At 40.6% G+C, this 21760-nt stretch overlaps 1 protein-coding gene across 1 annotated transcript in view; it reads left to right on the forward strand.

Moving 5' to 3' along the window:
* Positions 1-3698: 3698 nt before the first annotated feature.
* Positions 3699-21760, forward strand: part of TMEFF2 (transmembrane protein with EGF like and two follistatin like domains 2) — a 230847-nt gene continuing 212785 nt past the window's right edge. The window contains exons 1-4 of the mRNA XM_032860195.1: positions 3699-3893; positions 6257-6366; positions 13957-14086; positions 18705-18731. Of these exons, the coding sequence (XP_032716086.1) occupies positions 3722-3893; positions 6257-6366; positions 13957-14086; positions 18705-18731 (439 nt within the window). The 5' untranslated portion in view covers positions 3699-3721. The remainder of the gene's footprint in view (positions 3894-6256; positions 6367-13956; positions 14087-18704; positions 18732-21760) is intronic.

Here is a 21760-nt window from a genome sequence, read left to right on the forward strand (position 1 = left end):
AATTTAATAATTATTAAAATACATATTAAAGTAGTAGACAGTAGGAGATAAAGTTCTGATGAGCAGTTCTCAGGTTCACTTATCTTAAATTATTCTTGTTCTAGATTAACTTTTTTTTTTCCTTCTCCCAACTGCACCCCCATTAAAGATCTGAGTAATATCACTATCCTTAACAATGACTTTTCCATGTAGAGGGAAAAAAAAATGTTTTAAAAAAGTTCAATGAAAAGAATTTCTGTGCTGTTTCTGCTTAAATATATAACAACTTGACTCCACACCCTTTGAGTCGATTCTAGACTGTGTATGCCACAAATAAACTGCTTTAACTCGGGAATATTGAAAGTAAATATTCTGTACTCTTTTAAAATAAAAAATTTTGCAAATGCATGAGACAATTGGGTTATATAGCTAGTATTCATATAATGCTCAATGCAAAGGGCAATTTGTAAACTTGTTTTAGGCTCAGTTTCTAATAAGTAAACTGATCTGACCCTGTTGGGGGGAAAGTTGAAGCGTGCATCCAATCACTAATCCAATCTTCATTGCCATAAAATGTAATTCCTGTCTATTTCTGTGGTACTAATGATGAGGCTAAATAATGTACATATTTTTATTTACGTGTTCAGTGATACTAAGCTCTGTTCAGTGAGTGATGTTCTTCTGCCACTTGGTGGTGCTTGCCAGTTTCAGAATTTGTTTCTCCGTGGCACTGTAACACTAAATACAAAGCAAGCTGAACAAAATCACAGCATTCCTATTGGAACAGCTTTGCTTGAAACTGTTTAATAATTTAAAGAACCTCTGTGGAAGTAACTGCATTTGTTAACCAGTCACAACCAGTAATTAACTCCTTTAGAGTTTTAAGTTACTTTGGGCAAAATGTCTTAGGAAGAGTACATATTATTAGAAAGCATGCCAAAAATTTACTTAGCAGAGAATTCAATAACAGTTCTACTCTGCTAAGAGGTTCTGTAAAATCCTACTTATATAGCCAAGTGCTGAAATCCTAGCAGGTCCTGTCTCATTACCATAATTACTGGTAAACACTTAAGGACTTTGCCTTTAGTTTCAAGCATGACTTCTTCTCATAAGCCTGACTGTACCACACCAACCTTGCTATGGAAACTGGCACGTTCTCCCTCTGAACCGGGCGTTATTAAGTCTCGCTCTCCCCTAAGCGTGTTTACGTGGCCGCTTCTGCTGCAAGGGTGCAGTGAAAGACATCTCTGATTCCTTGTTTTTGCAATATCGGCTGGCAGCTCCATCTGAAAGGCATTCCGTTTCCTTAAAGAATTTAGCTGCGCTGTCTAGAAGCCGATTTTTTGATGCCTCCAACGTCTGGTCTAATTGATCTGTTTTAATGGAGTCTTTGTCGGTGAGGGGCGAGATACCACCGACTAGAATGCTGGGATCTGCGGCTTAATTGCCGGGAGCGAGAGACACTGAGGTTCAGAAATCTTTGGAAGTGGGCGGGGGTTGGGGGGTAATCTTGGGGCGGAGGCGGAGATGTAAGATAAAGGGCTGGGTTTCACACAGGAAAAAAGATGAGATTTCTTTGAGGCTCTGAGGTGCTGCACGATCCCATCTCTCAAGGGATAAGTTAAAAAGCAAGGAAGTGGGAGGAGGTTGGAGGTTAAAGTACTTAAAAGGAGAGCTCGAGCGCAATTTGTTTTTCTGACGGTGCCTGCGAAAGATGGATAGTCCCTGCGTTCCAAGTGCACGGGCGCCTCTTTTAAGTGATTGGGGATGGACGCTAATTGTCTGTGAGCTTCCACCAGACATGCTCTTCCAAATTCGGGCGACCAGGACAGGAGGAAAGGCCAGATTTAAAAAGAGAGAAACAGAGATGAGGACTCTTGAAATAGAGAAAGAAAGGGGGGAAAGGAAAGGAGGGAGGAAGAAAGAAGGAAGGAAGGAAGGGAGGAAGGAAGGAAAGGAGGGAGGGAGGTAGAGGGGAAGGAGAGAGGAAGCAAAGGAGAGAAAGAGGGAAGAAGGAGGGACAGAGGTTTAGGAGAGTGCTGCGGGAAAAAGGGAGAAAAAAAAAATCTTAAATCCCCGAGCAATCACACAGAAAATTCTTCCTTGTAGGTCATCCAAAACACTGTGACCGCAGTAACGACCCGGGTCAGGACAGAAAGACGCCCCCCTCCATCCGCGTCCCGGGGAGCTCCTGGACCAGTCACTAAGCGCCTAAAACCCCGTTAGGCGACAGGGTGCCCAGCGGCGTGGGGGGCGCAGCGGCGGCAGGCGGGTCCCTCCACGGCGGGGCTCGGTGACTGCGGGGGGAAGAGACGAGGGCGCCGGGCGACAGGCTCCCGCCGAGTTAGCCCCGCTCGCCCCCGCAGGTCGCCGCAGACCCGGCGGACGCGGCCGCACCGCACCCGGGGCCGCCCCCCACACCGCCCGAGCGGGCCGAGCTCCTCGGAAGCCGCCTCCCGGGGACGCGCCCGCCACGCGCCAGGGCTGGGGCCAGGAGCCCTCCCCGCCGCTCGGGCCGCGCGTCCGGACCGCGTCCGACCTCCGAAGCGCCGGCCCGACCCTGGCAGCCGCGCGCACAGCTTCCCCGCTGCGGAGGAGCGCGAGGAGGGCAGCTCCGGACCTTCGGCTCCTCGCAGGGCGGGAGCTGCGGGGCCGGGCGCGGAGGCCAGAGAGCGGGCGCGGAAGGCGGGCTGAGTCGGCCCGCGAGCGGCCCCGGGGCGCGTGCTCCCGGCGGAGCCGCTTCCAGGCCGGCCGGGGCTGCCCTGTCACCGCCGCCCGCGCCCCCGGGTCTCGGCCCCTCCGGAGCGCTCCCGGGGCTCCCGCCGCGACAGTCGCAGCCCGAGTCCGGCTCCGGGCGGCGTGTCCGGCGCGCAGGCGACCCGGCTCCAGCGGGACACCCCGGCGGGCCCGCTCTCCCCGCTCAGCCCTGCCGCTGCCCCTGCACCGCCGCCCTCCCGGCTCCAGCGCGGGGACGCCCCCGGCCGCGGCGGATACGCGAGGCCCCGGGGTCGCGCGCGGAAGAGGGAGCCGGCTCAGGGCCCTGGCCCGGACGCAGGGCTCGGTGGGGGCGTCCCGGGCCGCAGCGTGGGAGGGCAGGGGCTGTGCGAGGGTGTGGGTCGCCCGCTCGGAAGCCCGCGCTCGCCCCCCGAGCCAGGCCCGCGCAGCTCCGCTCGGGCAGCGCCCGGCCCGCGAGCCCATCTGTGGCGCCCGCCGCCGCCTCCCTGCGCCTCCGCGCCGACCCCGCCCTCCCGGGACCTGCATCCCGCTCGGCCAATCAGCGCGCGCCTGCCTCCTCCCACGTGACCTCGGGCGGGCTGAGGACCTGCTGCTTCCCCAACGCCAGAGGGATGCGGGCGGCAGAGCGCGAGCGGCGGCGGCGGGGCTGGGGGGCGCCCTGACTCTGCCTCCGGCCGGCCTCCGCGGACCCCGCTCCTCTGCCCCCGGACTCGCTCTCCCCGTGCTCCGCGGCTCCCAGAGCCCCTCCCTATGGCCGCGGCCCCCCGAGGGTCCGGCGCTGCCGCTCGGACGACCGTGCGGCTCCCGGGGCTGGGCCGGGTCCCTGGATGTTTCTGAAACTCCCGCGATCATGCGCGGGTCTGGCCGCCGCGTCCCCGTCCGCTGCCCCTGCCGCCGCCGCCCGTGCCGCCGCGGTCCGCGGGATGCCCAGTAGCCCTCCGGCCGGCCCCCGCGACCGCGCGCCCCTCGGAAGCCGTTGGCCACTGCGGAGCCGCGCGAACTAGCCATGGTGCTGTGGGAGTCCCCGCGGCCGTGCGGCGGCTGGACGCTGTGCGAGGGCTTCTGCTGGCTGCTGCTGCTGCCCGTGCTGCTGCTGCTCGCGGCCCGCCCGGCCCGGCTCGCGGCGTTCCCTACCTCCCTGAGCGACTGCCAGACGCCCACCGGCTGGAACTGCTCCGGTAAGCGCGAGCCCCGCCGCCGACCCCGGGCCCCGCAGCGCGGGCGCGTATCCGGCGCGGACCCGCCTGCCCCCGTGCGCGCCCTCGGCCCCGGCCTCCCGCTGCCCAACCCTCCGGGACGCCCGACCTCCGCCCGAGGGGGCGCGGGAGCCGGCCAGGCCGCGGAGCGAGCCGGGGCCGCGGGGCTGGGGGCGCGGAGAGTGCAGGTGCGCGGACCCTGCACCCGTGCCCCGGGAGCTGCGGGCATTTTAGGAAACACCAAACGGGGCGGTTCTGTGGATCTTCGGAAGGAGCCCCGGTCCGGGGGGGTGGGGGGAGACTAAACAGAACCTTCCCCGTCATTGAAGAAAAAAGTCTCGCTCAAACCAGCGAGAAACAACTTTATGAGAAAGAACAAGCGAGAAAGCAATAAATCAAACAGTGACTGCGGGGGAGACGGATTCCGGCAAAAGTGCCGGGAGGCGCCCTGGTCTCGCGTCCAAGAGCAGGTCACACGGATTCTCCAGGAGCTTGGGTTTCCAGAGATTCATTCTCTCCCTCCCTCCCTCTCTCTGAGACTCCCTCCCTCCCTCCCTCTCTTCCTCTCACATCCTCCCAGTCTACTTGGCTGCAAAGGACGGTGTTTCTGCAGCCCGGAGATGCTTCCCTCTTGCCTCCCTAAGCTCCTAGATGCTGAAGGGAAGTTGAGAAAAGATGCGTTCGTCGGTCTCCAGGCCTGGGTGGGCATAACCGAGCCAGGCGGGCTTGTGCGCAGGCGGGCGGAACCGACCCGGCAGACACCGACTCCATTTCTGGGCAGGCTTCCTTGGACCGGGTCAGGCGCGCCTCTTGCTCGCCGGGGTCCCTTCAGAGTCTGAGCCGGGGAGCTTGGCAGACTTTCCTATGCTGAAGCCTCCTAATTAAGCCCGGCCCGGGGATGGGAGATGCTGGACTCTGGGCTGGCTTCGCATCTCAGTATGACCGCCCATAGTATGCCCTGGCGGGATCGTGGGGTGATTTCAGTGGCATTTTAAATTGCGTTAACATGCCTGGGTATTGTCCCCTAGGTCTGCTCTGTTCTAGTTTTAGAAGCGTGCATGTAATTTTTCATCTTCTGTAAATATAATTCTGCTGCAGTTAAATCTGGCTATGAATAAAGTGGCTTCCAGGGATGTATGTGAGCTGAAGTATGTGTAACTTTGGAGAGGTGGGAATGACCAACTGTAGCTTATAGGAGGAAAGAACCTGTAGCCCCGGGTTGTTGCTGATGGAAATTCCACGAGGAGATTTTTAGGCATCATTGCAGTTTGTGCTTTTTAAAGACTGGTTGAGATTTGCAACCTTATTAGATTTGGGTCAATACATTGCCTTTGTTCTGTTTTTGGCAATTTCTAAATTTGGTATTTTTATAAAATTTAACATGTTTACGTCGACTTGTTCATGGTTCGTGGGTGCATATATGTTATTTTTGAAAAGCTGAGTTCCGCTTTACAGGTGTCTAATCACTTTTTAGGTGCTTTATCGTAGGCATATTAAACAACCTGCAAAATGACTTGTTTGAAATGGTCACAGCTTTGTAGTCCAGCATGACCAGTTTGCTTCATCCCAAGGATCACATCGTGTTAGGAAATAACTTAAATGTGAAATTGAGGTTGGCAATTAAGAAATTTATTATCAGCCAGATATCTTAAGGAGATCTGCAGAAACTAAAGAGAATAAACTTGTTTTCCAAGCAGATTTTCAAGAACCTGGCACACCCCTCCACCCGTGTTAACTTAAAGGTGATCAATCTTCATTTGAGCCAGACAGACCATCACAGAAAACACTGTGCCTGTTTATCTTTATTATTGGGGCTTTGTTTCCTCTTTGTCTGGAGAAAATCCAAAAAAAGGGTTGTTCCAGACCTTAAAGCGAAAGAATGATTAAGAATGGAGAAATGGTAAAATGACACCCAGAGACCATCACCAGCTCTTTTCTAAAACGTGGAGTTTGGGGCTCATAAACTATAGTCTACTTAATAAGAAAAAAATAAGGAAGCTAGGAAGCAAGTGTTAAACCCTTATTCACTGCTGCCAGTATTAACCCTGGTCAAAATAAAATAACAATAGCAAAAAAAAAAAAAGAAAGAAAGAAAGAAAAAGAATATTAAAAGAGAACTGACTAGAAAAGGCTTGTGAAAAAAAGAAATGAATATTGATCACTGAACAGATTTTGGGAGGTTATCAGCAAAGAATGACCTTGCAGTACAGCCGTGGTTATTGGAATTAAAATTTAGAACAATTCTTTTAAAGCTTCAAGATAGTGTTTTCTTTTTTCCTTTTTCTTTTTTTTTGCTGAAGTCTATAACATTTTTTAATGACTGGAGCTTTCTCTTTAAATTTGAGGTTATGATGACAGAGAAAATGATCTCTTCCTCTGTGACACCAACACCTGTAAATTTGATGGGGAATGTTTAAGAATTGGAGACACTGTGACTTGCGTCTGTCAGTTCAAGGTAAGAAGTCTGATTTTTGCATCTTCTTATTCATTAACGAGACTGCAAAGGAGGGATCTCCCTTTACAACCCATCACCTGGCAATTTATAGCTATGCAAGCTAAGAGGAAAGCTGGCACCAAGCAAAAGTGCTGTACTGCCAAGAGAGCCAATGGATGTCAAAAAGACATAGCTTTTTGGAGAAATGTGTATGCCAGAGTTACAAATGCCAGTGGAGGTAGAAAGCTGCAGGTTGTTCTTTTGGTGTGTCAGAAGCAAATTACGTGTATGTGTCCCACCGAGCACACATTTTACAAGTCAGCTGCTGGGGTTAATAGCCAAATAATCAATGGGTAGAAGTGTGGATTCATACTTTTGTTCTTTTTGATTGGGGCTATCTTTTTTTTTTTTAATAATATTGCTCTGTTTTAATGGTTTTGGGTTCTGTTATCCAGGCAAGCTGGTTAACTATTTAAATAAACTCCTTATTAAGATGACTTCAAAACTGCTGTGCTAGGTTTTGAAATCATGGAGCTTATTGTTATATGTCAACTTTCCATGGGTACCACATTCAATTACAGCTGAATCTCCCAGGAATCCAAAAAAGTACAAATAGCCGCAAGTCATTTCATAAATGTTAGAAAAATGTGCTGTTGCATGTTAGGAAAATAATTTTTTTTTTTAAAGAGAGGGACATGAAAGCTCTGCAATTCATACTTTCCCCAAATGTTAACTAAAGAGAAAATACAGGTATAAATCATGAAAACTAGGTTATGAGTATTTACTGAAGATAGAACTCTTCATGTCATTATTATAGTAATCATCTAACAAGTGCTTTATACCGTGTAAATTATAAACCTTCTTTTCTCTCAAAATGTTTATACAAGCATACATACCATCATAGGTGTACTAATGTTTTATATTCACCTTTGAGTGCTGTTGAATGTTTTATTTTTTAAAAGATTTTTCTTTATTTGACAGAGAGGGAGAGAGAGGGAGAGAGCAAGCACAAGCAGGGGGAACGGCAGACAGGGGAGAAGCAGGCTCCCCACTTAGCAAGGAGCCCGATGTAGGGCTGGATCCCAGAACCCTGAGATCATGACCTGAGCCAAAGGCAGCAGCTTAACTGACTGAGTCACCCAGGAGCCCCTGATTTTTTTAAATACACATGAAATCTAACACAAGGTTCAACCAGGAAATATGTATATGGAAAACGTTTCCAAGGTTGTAAGCAAAACTGGAAAAAAAAAAAAAAAGACAGAAAAAGAAAAAAGGCACAGAACAAATGAAAACATTAAACTCAAATTCAGGTCTAAACAATTGTTATAACAGGTAGTATTTAGACTTGTTGATGAAATTAAATATTTTAAATTGAATTCAACCTCCCAGTGAGAGAGACAAGGGAATTCATATCTAAATATAGTTTGGGGGCACCTGGGTGGCTCAGTGGGTTAGAGCCTCTGCCTTCGGCTCAGGTCATGATCCCAGGGCCCTGGGATCCAGCCCCGCATCGGGCTCTCTGCTCAGCAGGGAGCCTGCTTCCTCCTCTCTCTCTCTGTCTGCCTCTCTGCCTACTTGTGATCTCTCTCTCAAATAAATAAATAAAATCTTTAAAAAAAATAAATAAAAATAAATATAGTTTGGATTGTTTGTAGATAAGCTCAAAGCTGCTTGGACATTATTCTTTCTAAGAAATAAAACAACAGATATTCGCAAAGTGCACCACCTCCTGGTAGGTGAGTATTGACGTGACCATGCCACAGTCCTTCAGACCATACTATAGTGTTAGAAACATACTTGTGCACGTTTAATATGCGTGTGACACCAACCTCTAAAGTCTCCAGCCATACCGCACAATGTAATTATGTTCTTTCAATGAACTACATGGGAGAGATGGAGCATGAAAGCTCTCCAATTCATACTTTCCCCAAATGTTAACTAAAGAGAAAATACAGGTATAAATCATTAATTAAAGGCCCAAAGGATCTTGTGGATTTTCTCCCCTTTCAGTCTGTGACTCCCATAAATTTGTCTTACTTTCATAACTAAGGGTAGACATAAGAAGTGAATTCATCAACAGTATAAAATGAACCAAAAAGAATGTTCTTCAGATGGAAAGCCATAATTCTAAGATTTCAACAAGAGGAAAATAACAGAGTTCACAAAATTCTACATGGATGCCTGCTACTAAAAGGGACGTATATTTGTTCAGTTTTCAGATTCCACAAAGAATTCTGGTAAAACTTCTACCAACAAAATATATTTGTGTTTTTCATGCTTTGTCAGCCAGTTACATTTGTCACTAATTTAAATACTAATTGAGTGGAGTAGATTGAGGAGTGGGCAATGAACGCAGGTTTGAATAAGAACCTAAAATGTCATTTTTTCCTAATGCCTGTAGCATTTAAATTTATTATGAGGTTACTAATGCCATTAACTTGTGCTTTGTGATAGTTGTCAGTGTGTTAAGAGAAAATAAACATTTCCTTCCTGGAACATTTAAACTCTACATGTACCAAGAATATAGAATGGCTGGATTAAGTTGAAGATCAAAGAAAATGTGCAAGTTGTACAAAGAATAATTAATAGGATATTTTAGGCTAAGAGTATCTTGATTCAGTCCTTTCCAGGACATTCCAATGAGTCTGAGGTTGGTTGGTTGGTTGGTTGGTTGGTTTTCCTGTATCTGATGAAAAGGGAGATGTCCTGATAATCTATTTTCCTATATACTATTCTAAACTAGCTGAGGTTGTCTACTCTTTGTTTCTCCCGTGTTTACAGATACGATCACACAATTTAACATGCAAACTATGGTCATTCTAGCTGAGAGATAAATTTCAAAGAGAAGTGTATGTATGTGATCTATAGTTTTCCAACTTGGAGCACTAAAGTGAGCATATATTTGCCTTCACTTCTCTTAGATGATTGAAAATAAAAATATTCTCCCCTTTATTTGTTACAACTGAGTGGGGCAATTATTTTCTCCTCCTTTTACAGATGAGAAAATTAAAACCCAAAAATACAAATAACCATCAATCAGTAAGCGGCGATGTTAAAGTAAGAACCTAGGTCCTTTGACACCAAATCTGATTTTCTCCCAATACATTATATATCCAAATGAAGATATCGGTAACAGCAACAACAATACCAAGTTACTGTAGACAACTCAGTATCAAAGGTAGTACAGCAACTGATTTTTGGTGATGATATGAGTTCCAGAAATGGCAGAACCTGGTTCCTATCTGAATATCAGACAACATGCTGGTCAATCTTATAAATCAGTTGTGGAGAGAAAAATTTAGAGACAACTAGATGGATGGATGGATGGGTGGATGGATGCATGGAAGGAAGGAAGGAAACAAGAAAGGAAGGAAGGTGCTTATGTAGTTATTCATACATAGCATTGGTCATACAATGACCAAATATCAGCTTGTAATTCAAAAATATGGTGAAGGCTTATGTTTTTTAGATATCATTTATTTTAAATATTCACTATTTGTATTTAATAAGCATGCTTTAGATATTCAATTGTTCCACTTACTAGCACTGCATAATGTTGCCCAGAACATAGTGGCTCAAGAATAATGAACATTTCCTTTGCTCGTGAATCTACAATTGGACAGGCTTAATGGAAAGTCTCATCTCTGCTTCCTTTGGCATTAACTGAGAGAAGGAGAGAACTCAAAGGCTTGGTTCTGTACTCTTCTCAAGGCTCCCACTCATATATCTGACTGTCAGCTGGACACCTTGGTCCTTAATGTGGATCTCTCCGTATGTGCTAGTCTGAGCTTCCTCACACCACAATGGCTGGGTGTCAAGGGCAAGCATCCAGAAAAAGAGAAAGGGTCAGATAGAAACTCTGTCCTTTAATGACAGAACCTGAGAAGTCACACAGAGTTACTTTCACCATAGCCACAGGCTTGCCCATTCTTAAAGTCATATTTTCTTTCATTTAAAGAAATGTGGTTACAGAGAAGAATAAAGTTACTTATGGAATGATCAAAGGATTGGAATGTGTGCAGGTTTTTTTATCTTTTTCTTTTTTGGAAAAGGAACATACCATATCCTCAGCCATTATTCTTAAGCCTTTGACAACTGGGAATATAACAAGAATTCACTTAACATCTGTGGAGTACCTTCTACATGCCAGACTCTGGAAGGTGCCGACAATCTACAAAATAGAAGTTATAGATAGCTTCTACATGCTGAAATCTCAGCTAAAAGAAATCTTTATTAACCAAACAAGCAATAAATCATATGAAAAAACTTCTCACATACATTTTTTGTTCACTTGTAGTAAAATGAATTCCATACATCGTAGAGTGTCAAGTCATTGAATCTACTAGCGTGATATGTAGCTAACTGGAAAACACATATTTAGAAAATAAACTTAAGATTTTTATAACATCTTAAGAAAAATAGAATCACTTTTCCCCTGAGAGGAAGTTTGTACAACACATACATTTATGGGTCCAGCCATCTGGGCCCGAGTCTTGTTTTTCCTCTTACCAGCCAACTATGTGGCCTTTAGCAAGTCACTTAACATCCGAATCTGTCCCTTCATCTGAAACTGAGCAGTACCATGATTACGTGTTTTCCTTTATTTCTCTAATTTTAGATGTGTGTGTTTAGTGTCTGTGTTAGAGGGTGCGTCAACTATACTCAAATGAAAAATGCTTGTCATGAGAGACAAATAATTTACATTTCTTTTTTAAAGGAATATTAAGAAGTATTTTAAAAACATGATTCTGTTAATGCTCCCAAATGCCCTAGTTAACCATTTCAAATGGGGAAAATGAGCTATAAACTTGTTAAATATTTAATAGTTGAGTGATGTGTACAAGGCCGTACACCAGGGCCATGAGAGAAATTGGAGAAACCAGGACCGGACTTCTGCTCCCGAGCCGTGATAAATTAGAGTTTGCTTCGTCCTTGTATTATTCATATTAATGAGCACAAGTCATGGTACTAAAGGCCAAAAACATCGCGCTGATAATCTACAGTTAAGCTCTTTTCAGCTCCGTACAAATCTCCCTCTTGGCTTGTGCACGGAGCTTGGCAGCTCTGTTTTTTGCACTGTTCACATTTGGCTTCCTGCATCCCTCAGAAGTGGCATATGAGTGCTTTATCAGTTTATTCCATATTTTAAGATGCATATCAGCATTGTGTACTAGCACTTGACAGAGATAATAAATACTTCCCAGCCCTCACCCGCTGTCCACTGGCTACAGCTGAGGATTCTGCAGAAGTAGATAGGAAAGATAAATAGAGCGGTTCCAGGGATTGGAGACAAGATAATGTGGACCCAGATAATCTACAGAGTGTTGTAAGCAGGTTTGAAGATGGAGACTAAAAGGTAGCCAAAGACAACAATGCTCGTACCTGAACATGAGAAGCTAACTGGTCCAGCCAACACTCTCATGTTGATGATCTTCTGCCTCCTGGAAGTGTCAGCAAGTCTGTGGACTTTGATATGTTACCAGTAGTTCGCTTCTTTCTGATGCCTCCTCCATTAGCTCAGATACCATTTTAGTGCTAGTGCATCCTCATAAATCCTCTCCAGTCCCGAACACAGCACATTTATCAAGCACCTGTCCATCCACCTGCCTCTCAGTCTATGGTTCTGACATGGGCACCAGCCCCATTTAGCTGGTGTTCCCTCTGTGCCACTCACTGGAGAATTCAGCTCCTCACTGACATTTTGCCGTTGCCTTTTTTCTTTAGTAGTGGGAATGATTTTGGGTCCTGTGGTAGGTCAATTCTCAGATGTAAATTTAAACATACGTATATATTTAGAAAGTTTGTGGAAGACCACCGTTATACAGGTATCATCTAATCAAAAAAGAATGCCTAGTGAGTAAAAGATCCTTATTAGTAAAAGTTTCTAATCAAAACAGTTTTAAAATGCAGTCACCCAGATAGACTGAGTCTGGGAGCCAGTAATGTAACTGTGAAAAGGAAATACTACATGAAGGGCTTCCAGAATATCTAGATTAGAAATTGCAGAAATAAAGATCTCTAAAATGTGTGATATTTAAAATATTTAAATCATTTTAATCACATGTAAGTAATTTCTAAATAGATATGACTTCATATTTAAATCACCGTGTTAGCAATTATGGAGATCATAATATGAGTGTCATACAATTTGGATTTACTATTGCAAGGAAAGTATATCACTATTTCTAAGCTGTATTTCAGTTTTTCAATAACAGATACAAAGTAAGACTCATAAAATAAGACTTTCACTTCAGAGAACATCGGTTTACCCCATTTCATATATAAATTACTAGGATGATTAAGACATTGTTACATTAAAGCAAAGATTAAGAGATAAATGGTTGATGGAGAAGGAGAAGACACAGATATTCCAAGGAAATAGACTAAAAAAATAAACGTCAGGTTTTTATTATAAGATTATAAACTTATTGGGAATTCGTTCTTTTTTTGGCATGTACCTTTGAGTTGAATTTAACTCATGATAGAGTTTTAGGTTTATTATCATATATATTAAAACTTTCCTAGCATCTCACTAGATCATTGGTTTATTTTGTATGTGTTATAAATTTACAGCCATCAAAAATCCAAATATTTTAATAAGAACTGGAATACAGAAAAGTGTTTTCATAAGCATGTGTATGTATGATTTGCTTTACTTAGTTTCTGGCATAGGTGGGTATTTTTAAATAATCATCTTGGTCATTACATTTGTTACAGTTGAACAATGAAACACATCAGTAGTAGTAATCATGAGATAATCACATCTCTAGTGTAATTAGTAGGTATAGGACACAGCCAAGTATCTCTAATGCCTTAGAGTGTGATTATGTTATGATGAGTATACCTCGTAGGTTGCCTAATTTTCATTGTAAAATTTGTACTTTTTTATAATGAGGCTGTTTTAAAAATGAACTTTTCTCTTTATGAAATATATATTAATAGTCATACTTTTCAATAACCAATAAAGTTTACATATGCTTCAATACTTGTTGGTTTTTCCCCCCTGTATTCCATATTCTGTTGTTTTTTTTCTTGCATTATATCTGGCAATATCTAAAGATATATGATAAATTAATTAGGAATCCAAATGTCTTACCCAAATATTTAGAAGTTTGTAAAGATTAAAATTAAACAAACAAAAAACTTAATAAGGGGTAACTGGTTTAATTGCTGTATCAGCTGTTTACTTCTGCTCTAACCACAGATAGGCATTACCTATTTTTCATAACTTTAATATTATAACACATTTTGATTTTTTCCACCAAGCCAGATGGGTGTATATCTGAAAAACAGTATTAAATAATGTTGATACATTTGTTGCTATACCTTTTCAGTATTGCCTGCCGAGATCACTTTGCTGGAATCACCTGATCAGTTTAGATGCTTTCCCCAGCCCCCCATCTGAATCAAATGACTGATTAGCTGACTTGACATTACTTTTGTGTATCTTTGAATGATGCCCTTGCAAGGTCAAAGACTTTAGTGGATACAATGGGGATTGCTGAAAATGAACACAAGTGCTTTCTTTTGTAAATGATTATTTCCCTTCAAGGTGTCAAAGGCATGCAGACTCCAGTGCTAACCATGAGCTTCTGTCTGTGTGTCCCCCAGTGCAACAGTGACTACGTGCCTGTGTGTGGCTCCAATGGGGAGAGCTACCAGAATGAGTGCTACTTGCGGCAGGCGGCCTGCAAACAGCAGAGCGAGATACTTGTCGTGTCTGAAGGATCCTGTGCCGCAGGTACGTGTGCGGTCCTGAGCACTCCCTGAAACCTTTGGAACAACGTCTTGCTTTTTCTGTTACGTTATCTCTAAATAAATAATTCAGACTGTACATGCTGGCTGGATAAGCCTCTCATTCTTTTGTACCAAGCATACGTTATTCTCATTTTGTCTTTTTTACATTTCAAATCACTTCTGGAAGAAAGGGAAAATCTGCCACAAGGATGTTGATTTTAATACATATGTTATTTAATGAAGTGCAGACAGCTGAGTAATATAATTAGAACTCTAGATCTCCTGCCTAGGTGCCAGATACAGAGACACGTACCTGCGCACACGTGAGGCTGGCTTGTGTGTTTTGAACAACATCATCGTCTGCTGGAGGGCAGTTTGGCAGATCTGGGTTTGAAAGCGAAGATGTGGGTAACCTCAGCAGCACGATAAAAATGTTCTTCCTACCATTTAGCTGATTATACTGAAGAATGTATCTGTGAAAGACAGCTACCCTTTCTAACACGGTTGGCCTGGGATTGCGCAAAGCTCTGTAGCTGTCTTTACCAAGAACGCTCTGGAGGAAGTGAGAAGACTGGCTTCCCACGCTCTTCAGTTTTCCAGGTTTTCCTTTCATGGTCACTGATTGTTAGAGCCGAACAGCATTACAGGAAGAAAACTAAACAAAGGGAGCAAAGCCCAACTTGATAGAGCAACGCCTTAAAATAAAGCTGAGTTACAGGTTAGGCTCGACGGGTTAGAGTCACGTATATTAAAGAAACTTTAGTGTCCATGATGGTTGTGGTGAACGACACATCAGCATCTTTCTAGGAAGTCCTCATTTCCGAGGAATTGGATGGCATAAGCATATCCGGGAAAAATAATAAAGACACAACGTATGAACTTCCTTCAAAAGTGAAAATATAGAAGAGTGCCCGGAAAAATCTATTTTATTAGTCAGATGACAAGTACTAGATAACGAGTTTTCCTTCAGTAACAAGTTTTTCTATTCTAGAGAACTGTGTTAAAACCCGTCTGTGTGTTGGGGCGGTACAGCAAACGAGCAAGGAGATAGGCTTGTGTTCTTTAAAAGACCATCTTAAGTCCGTGGATTGTTAGTAATTGACAGTGTTCCAGATTATATCCGTGACTATTAAAGTTCCTAAGAATTAGCAAAAGAGAATGATATTATCACTACATCATGATGATGTTTTCATTTTGTTTTTTATGTAGTCTTTTATATGATTTTTTGCCTCATAAAGTGAATGCCCCCTCCTGGTGCCCCACTTCCCCCTTATTTGCTACAGCAAACAGATCACTGCCGCTCAGGGATTTGTCTGAGAAGTAATGAGTGAAAGTGACAGCAACAGGGGAGAGTCGGCGGACTTGCTTCCCCAGTAAGGAGGGAGGAGGACCAGCATCCTACTCTCATGGTAGAGATGGGGGAAACAGGAAGAAAAGCAAGGAGCAGACTAATTATGAAAAATCAATCTGCCATGCCTATGGAGAAAATTTTAAAGTGATATGTTAAAACAAATTGCATGGGAAAAAAATTTGGAAACTCTGACTCTGAGAAACCGAGAATGATGGAGGCAAACACCAGGGAGTACTGAGGAAAGGGTTTGTCTACTCAAGGTCATATAGGATACCAGTCTGTTTCTGGCAGTAGCAGAATGAGAATCAGTGGGCAGTGGTCAAAATAGAGTTAGAAAGTCATGGTATGGCTAACAACATTTGGTACCAAAATCTCTCTTTCTTGAGTTGCCAACCTCCAAGTTCTTAAAGGCTCAGGCAGTCACATTCTCCTGGTTCATTCAAGTTTTGACATGCTGGTCTCTAATGTGTTGTTTATACTATGAAAATAAAAGCTTAGCCAAGTAGAACATGTAATCACCATTGAGTAATCTATATGAAGCTGATTCACATACCTAGATTTCTATAGGATTTAATTAGCAAGCCAGTCCTGTTCAATGTGTCTCCCACTGTATTGTAAATCTAAAAGATTTTTGATCTGAATAATGATGGAGGAACCAAAGTAACTTTGATTAACCAGGTCTGACTGTAAATAATTTAGAGTTCTGACTTTTGATCTAAAATAAATTCTCTTTCTTTTCTTTGTGGATCTTCCATTTATTTTTAATGCTATTTGACACTGAATAGAGATAGTAAATTTTGATCTCTAGGAATAAAAGGCAGTAGAAGATATAACTTTATTATATTTCATTGAACTTACAAGTCTTTTTTTTTTTTTTGGTCCAAAAATGGTTTGCTATTGGACAGTCTGCTCAATAGCCTCACCATCAATTTTGCATTTTTGTATTACAAGAAATGCGCTAACTAGAAGCTGAGACTTTCAAGATTAAGAGCATGACTTCTTAGGTGTTTCTGTCTCACTAGTAAGACTTGAGTAGGCTACTTGTTTATCTTATACTAGAGAAATGATTAAAGCTTCCCATCACTATTTCATAATGATGCAGTGAACTTGTAATTATTTCCCATCTATTCTAACTTTCTTTCCTACTTACCTAATTTGGTTCAAATAAAACAAATGTTGTCTTAAGATCCATGCTCCTTGCCTTTTTAGAAAGATACATGAGATGCAAGCCGATACAACACTGCTTTTTTTTTTTTTTTTTGCTTTTCCCAAGCTATATGTATTTATTAGAAAAACCTAGGGATGAATAAGTAATATGTCTATTCAGAATCTTAATTTTTATGTTCCAGATACAGTGATAACCATTTATAACTTGCTGTTGTGCAGTAAGCCTCAAAAACACCCAATGAGAGGGACATTACTATACTCACTGAATAGAGGACAAATAAGCTTAGGAAAGTCAGATAACATACCTTATGTTATCAAACAATGGAGGTTCAAATCTATAAGCTTATATGTATTTCCTCTTATGTGCATATAAGTACAAAAAGCTGAACAAAACTTGGTTCTTGACTTAAAGAAGTTTACAGTCATAATGAGGAAGAAAAAAGAAACTACACATTTAGCCAAAATACGTGGAATACATTAGTGCTATAACAGTACAACCTGTTAGCTTCTGATGATTGTAAGTAATACTGAATTAAACTTTCAAATTAATTGAAATAAATTTATTTAAAATTTTAGCTGCAAAAGTATACAAACATTGACCATTCAAGCATTGTCCCATCCAAAAGTGATGGTGCCATGGGTTGACAGGACTGTTCTATTTTGGTGACAAATCCTTCAGCCTTTCTTGATCTGTTATCATTAAACAGTCAAGGCATATGATCAATATCTTTATTTGATTATGTATTTACTAAGAAGGGTTTTTATTATAAATTGTTTTACCAATTAGCTTGCCTTAAGGAAAGACTCTGCTGGTCTAAAGGCATATGTATTAGTCACATTACCAGTTAATAAGTAACTTGGCTTTCTGATTTTAGATAGTGTTAGACCCCATAAATTTAGTTAATATAAGTCACCACCAAAGCTTTTCATTTAAACTACTCCTCCTTCATGACACTGCTAATGCCTAACATGATGATAAACATGACTGTTGGGGAGGCGTCCGCTCTTCCATACGTCAGCATTCTGTGCATTTTCATATGTCATATCATTTTTTATACCATGCCTCTCACAAACTGTCATGGAGGCAAACTAGTAGAAGTAATGGGGGTTTCGGCTTTTGTTATTTTTTTTTCTTAAAAAAAAAAAAAAAATCTGAAGCATCAAACACAAATTCCTGGAAGTGGCATTTGGTATAGTTCTTGAAACCTGGTTGAGATTTCAGTGTGAGATGTGGGCATTTCAGATAGAAAATACCAATATTAGTCTTACTCCCCAGTATTAACATTAAAAATACATAATCAAATGTATTTAGGATGAAAAGAAATGGGAAGGCAGAAGGAGAATGATGTCTACACTTAACAGGTAGAACCAGATGGAAAATGAATGGTCTTGACTCCCAGCTAGAAAACTAGGTGTCTGTGGGAACTAAGTTGTCAGAAGTAGACAACTTTGACCAACTGCAATTACATAGGAAGGAGGGGAGAGAAGAAATAGAAATGAAGAAGAAGGGTATCTTTTTTTTTTTTTTCTGCCAGCATCACTGAGGGTGTATCCAATTTTAAGCACAAAGACAAAAGTTAATCTCCCTCTTCTATCGATTTCAAAAACAAAGGATGTTGTTGGTAGCAAATAAACTCATCCACAATTGTGGTATTTGGAAAACATATTAGCAATTATATAAAAAGATAATCATCTGTAAACTGTTTTTCTTTTCATGTATATGCGATTTATAATAATATAAGCCTTAATTATGAGTTTATTTGCCACATGCCTTAGCCTGTTTAATTTCCGAATCTCACTGTTAAACACATTTCATTTTTAATTTTTTGTTGTTGTTGTTGTTAATGGCAACAAATTCATCCTGGTTAAAATAAAAATGTGACAGATTTTACGTAGTCAATTTTAGAATGTAATAATCAAAATAGGATATAACATCAAAGCTAGATAATAGTTTTTTACAAAGTTTAAGAATGAAAATAATAGAAAATTTATTTTATAAGTTTATATTATGCAAATTAAATTAAATGGATGTGAATATACACTTTCAGATTGAGTATTGTTAATTTTCTCCATTATATGACTGTATTTCTTTTCCCTCTCCCAGATGCAGGATCAGGATCTGGAGATGGAGGTAAGATTTGTCTTTTTATATATTTGAAGACTTACATATGGATGTTACTTATGCATTTATCGTTACAGATACATGAGACAAATTCACAGTTTGCATTTTAGGAAAGAGGCAAATGAAAAAGTATCGTTCTACTTATTAAGCAAATGCATATACCATGTAAATTATTTAATAGATCTATTAAAGAATCTTAGTTAAGAACTTTATCTCATCTAATCTTTCTTGTTCATTTATTTGTTTGTGCCTGGCCTATCTTTGAGACAGATATGCATGTCAAAAGTTCCTAAGAGAAACTTCCAAGGTCATTTGGCAGGGAAAAAAGAATCTATGAAGAAATCGCTTAAATATTGAGATTTTAAAATATATAATATTGCTCTAAATTGCCAGGTATTGATGTTAACACATACATAACTACCATGTAAACAAAGTCTTAATTATCAGATCAATAAACTGAAACTAAAAGCTTTCTTTTAATAAAAGAAAGTAAAAATGATTAACAGAATTTAAGCCAATGAAAATAATTTAGTATCTTTACTTCTTTGGTTATGTTAATCTATTTTTACTAAGTAAGACATGTTTTCATTATTAAATTATGTGTTTAAGGACATATATAAGATAAAAGAGAGGCAGAAACTTTTAAAATCTGATCTGATGAACTGCCTGCCAAATAAGACTTTATTTATGAATTGACTCTTCATTGTAAATTTCCTAAAATGCTTTTTCAAATGAAATCCAAACAAAATTCCACCTTTATACACAGCAAGAAAAAGAATTAGAAAAAATTTCTACAAGAAAAATAAAAAGAGAATGTATAGAAACATACATTCTTAAGGCCTTCCTTAAGTTGTATTAAAATGATCAAATGTATGATTCTAAGTAAATTTTAGTTTTTAAATGAAGAATTTGATAAAAGATAAGGAAAAGAAGGTTTCGGGTTCAGGAAAGAGCTGACTTATCACCTTTACCTGGTTGGGGCAATATTTAGAGATTTAACAAGGTGCTTTATGTAATGAAAGGCTCAACTAGTTTAAATAAGCAATAAGCAGAGAACACAATTACAACAAATTATTGGAGCACAGTTTTTTCCCCATAAAGACAAAACTGAACAAGAATCAAGATTTATTACCATGAGAGCATAAGATTTATTTCAAAGTCACATGACATTGGACAGTCATTTGATGTTAGGACAGTCTTTCACTACTTCTGAGAAATTGTTTTCTTGCCAGCCCCTCTGGCTGATGAATATAGTATTCCTAAGAAAGCCTCTTGAGCTGTTTGAAAAGAAGAGCTTAAGAGAACAAACGAAATCTTGAAGATCAAAAGAAAGGGAAAAAAATAGTTTCTTGAGTAGATATTTCACCATTGGAATATTAAGGAATTAATCAATTTTTAAAGTTTTACTTTTGGAAGGGAGTAGTTCCTATGCAAAATCCCGCTTATTTCCTAGATACATTTGGTCTTTGTATAGAGATGACCTAACTCTGCAGATACTGTGGGGCTTCAACTGTGCCACTTTTCACGCAACAAGTCTTGCTAATTTTTTAGCATCTTCAAAAACAAAACAAGCTAGACCACAGAACACAGAAGATCTTCATTGCTCTGTTACAGTGTCATGATACACGTTTTCATGTTTGAGTCCCTGTCATATCACATACCATTTCTTCATTTTAATTGACCTTTTTTAAGAAGACATAGTCTAACCAGACACTGGTTTCCAGCTTTCATTCATTGTAATGAGCTCACGCAAGTGGAAATGAAATCAACATCACTCTTCCTTATTGCATTCTATACTGAAATTTGGGATTCATTATGTTATCCAGGGATCTAAATGAGGTAATTTTTTAGGAAATAATTTTGATGTCAAGCATATGATGCTTATAACTTGAACTTTGTGCAAAAGTGGGAAGCCACTTTCCTCTTCTTCTTTTCTTCTCCTGTTTGCTTTTTACTTTTTCTTTCAATTATAAGTACTTTAGAGTAACTTAAAGAAAAAAAAAAACTTCTTAATGATTATTGCTTTAGAAAAAGAAAAGAACATATAACCTATTTAATTCTTAGTTGTACTCTTTTTAAATAGTTGTTGTTCTGAAAGTTGTGATAATGAGTATTTACTCCTACTACATAAACTATGTTTTTAAATCAGAGACCAGTTTTTTTAACTAAATTACTTTTTTTCTAGTCTTTGTCTTACATTGCTCTGAAATAGTAATGATTTTAATTTTCTTTAATTTTTTACTCTATTAAGAGATGCCAAAAAAGCTGAATAACTATAACCTAAAAACCTAGAGTAACCTGCAGAATTCCGATTCACATACCCATTGGATTGTACATAAAGTGTATTTGACTATGTAGAAGATGGACTTACGTCTGTATTCTGACAGTTCTCATTACCAAGGTGTCAGAGGAGCCAGAATCAGTGTCCTTTGAATTAACCAGAAGTGATTAAATTACCTGTGATTGTTTGGTTAATACATCAATCCTAGCTAGTGATTATTCTAACTGGCCTCTGTAGGATATATTCTCAATAATGTATATTTAGTTAATCATTGGGGCATCTTTGCAAGCACTTTGGGTGGTTAATGATTATTTTTCTAATTTCTTTTAACAAAAGTTAATATAATTCCCAACTGGAAAGAATTGATCTGAATAGTGAACGAATTTATTTGCAAAACACATTGTATGTGTGGCTATTATAAATGTTATCATTAAAACTCCAAATCCAAAATCACTCCAAAATACTTACATTTTTTACTCTTTAAAAATTGCCTTGTGTTTTTTAAATAAATTTTATATTAGCAATGAAGATTAGACCTGGTCACTTTAAAATAATTTTAAATTTAACCCATTTGCACAAGAGCATATCCGTCATTTATTTGAGGGAACATTTTTACTACAATAAGAAAGGGATATAAAGGTTTCCTAACATTATACATATTTTATAGGGATTTTTAAAATTTTTAACTATCGGTCTACTTATTTAGATGAAACAGTTCAAGGGGCTAACTTCATTTAGATAAAACACGTTTACCATG

The sequence above is a fragment of the Lontra canadensis genome, unplaced genomic scaffold (assembly GCF_010015895.1).
Source record: "Lontra canadensis isolate GAN:19392208 unplaced genomic scaffold, GSC_riverotter_1.0 scaffold18, whole genome shotgun sequence".
Classification (NCBI taxonomy): Eukaryota; Metazoa; Chordata; class Mammalia; order Carnivora; family Mustelidae; genus Lontra; species Lontra canadensis.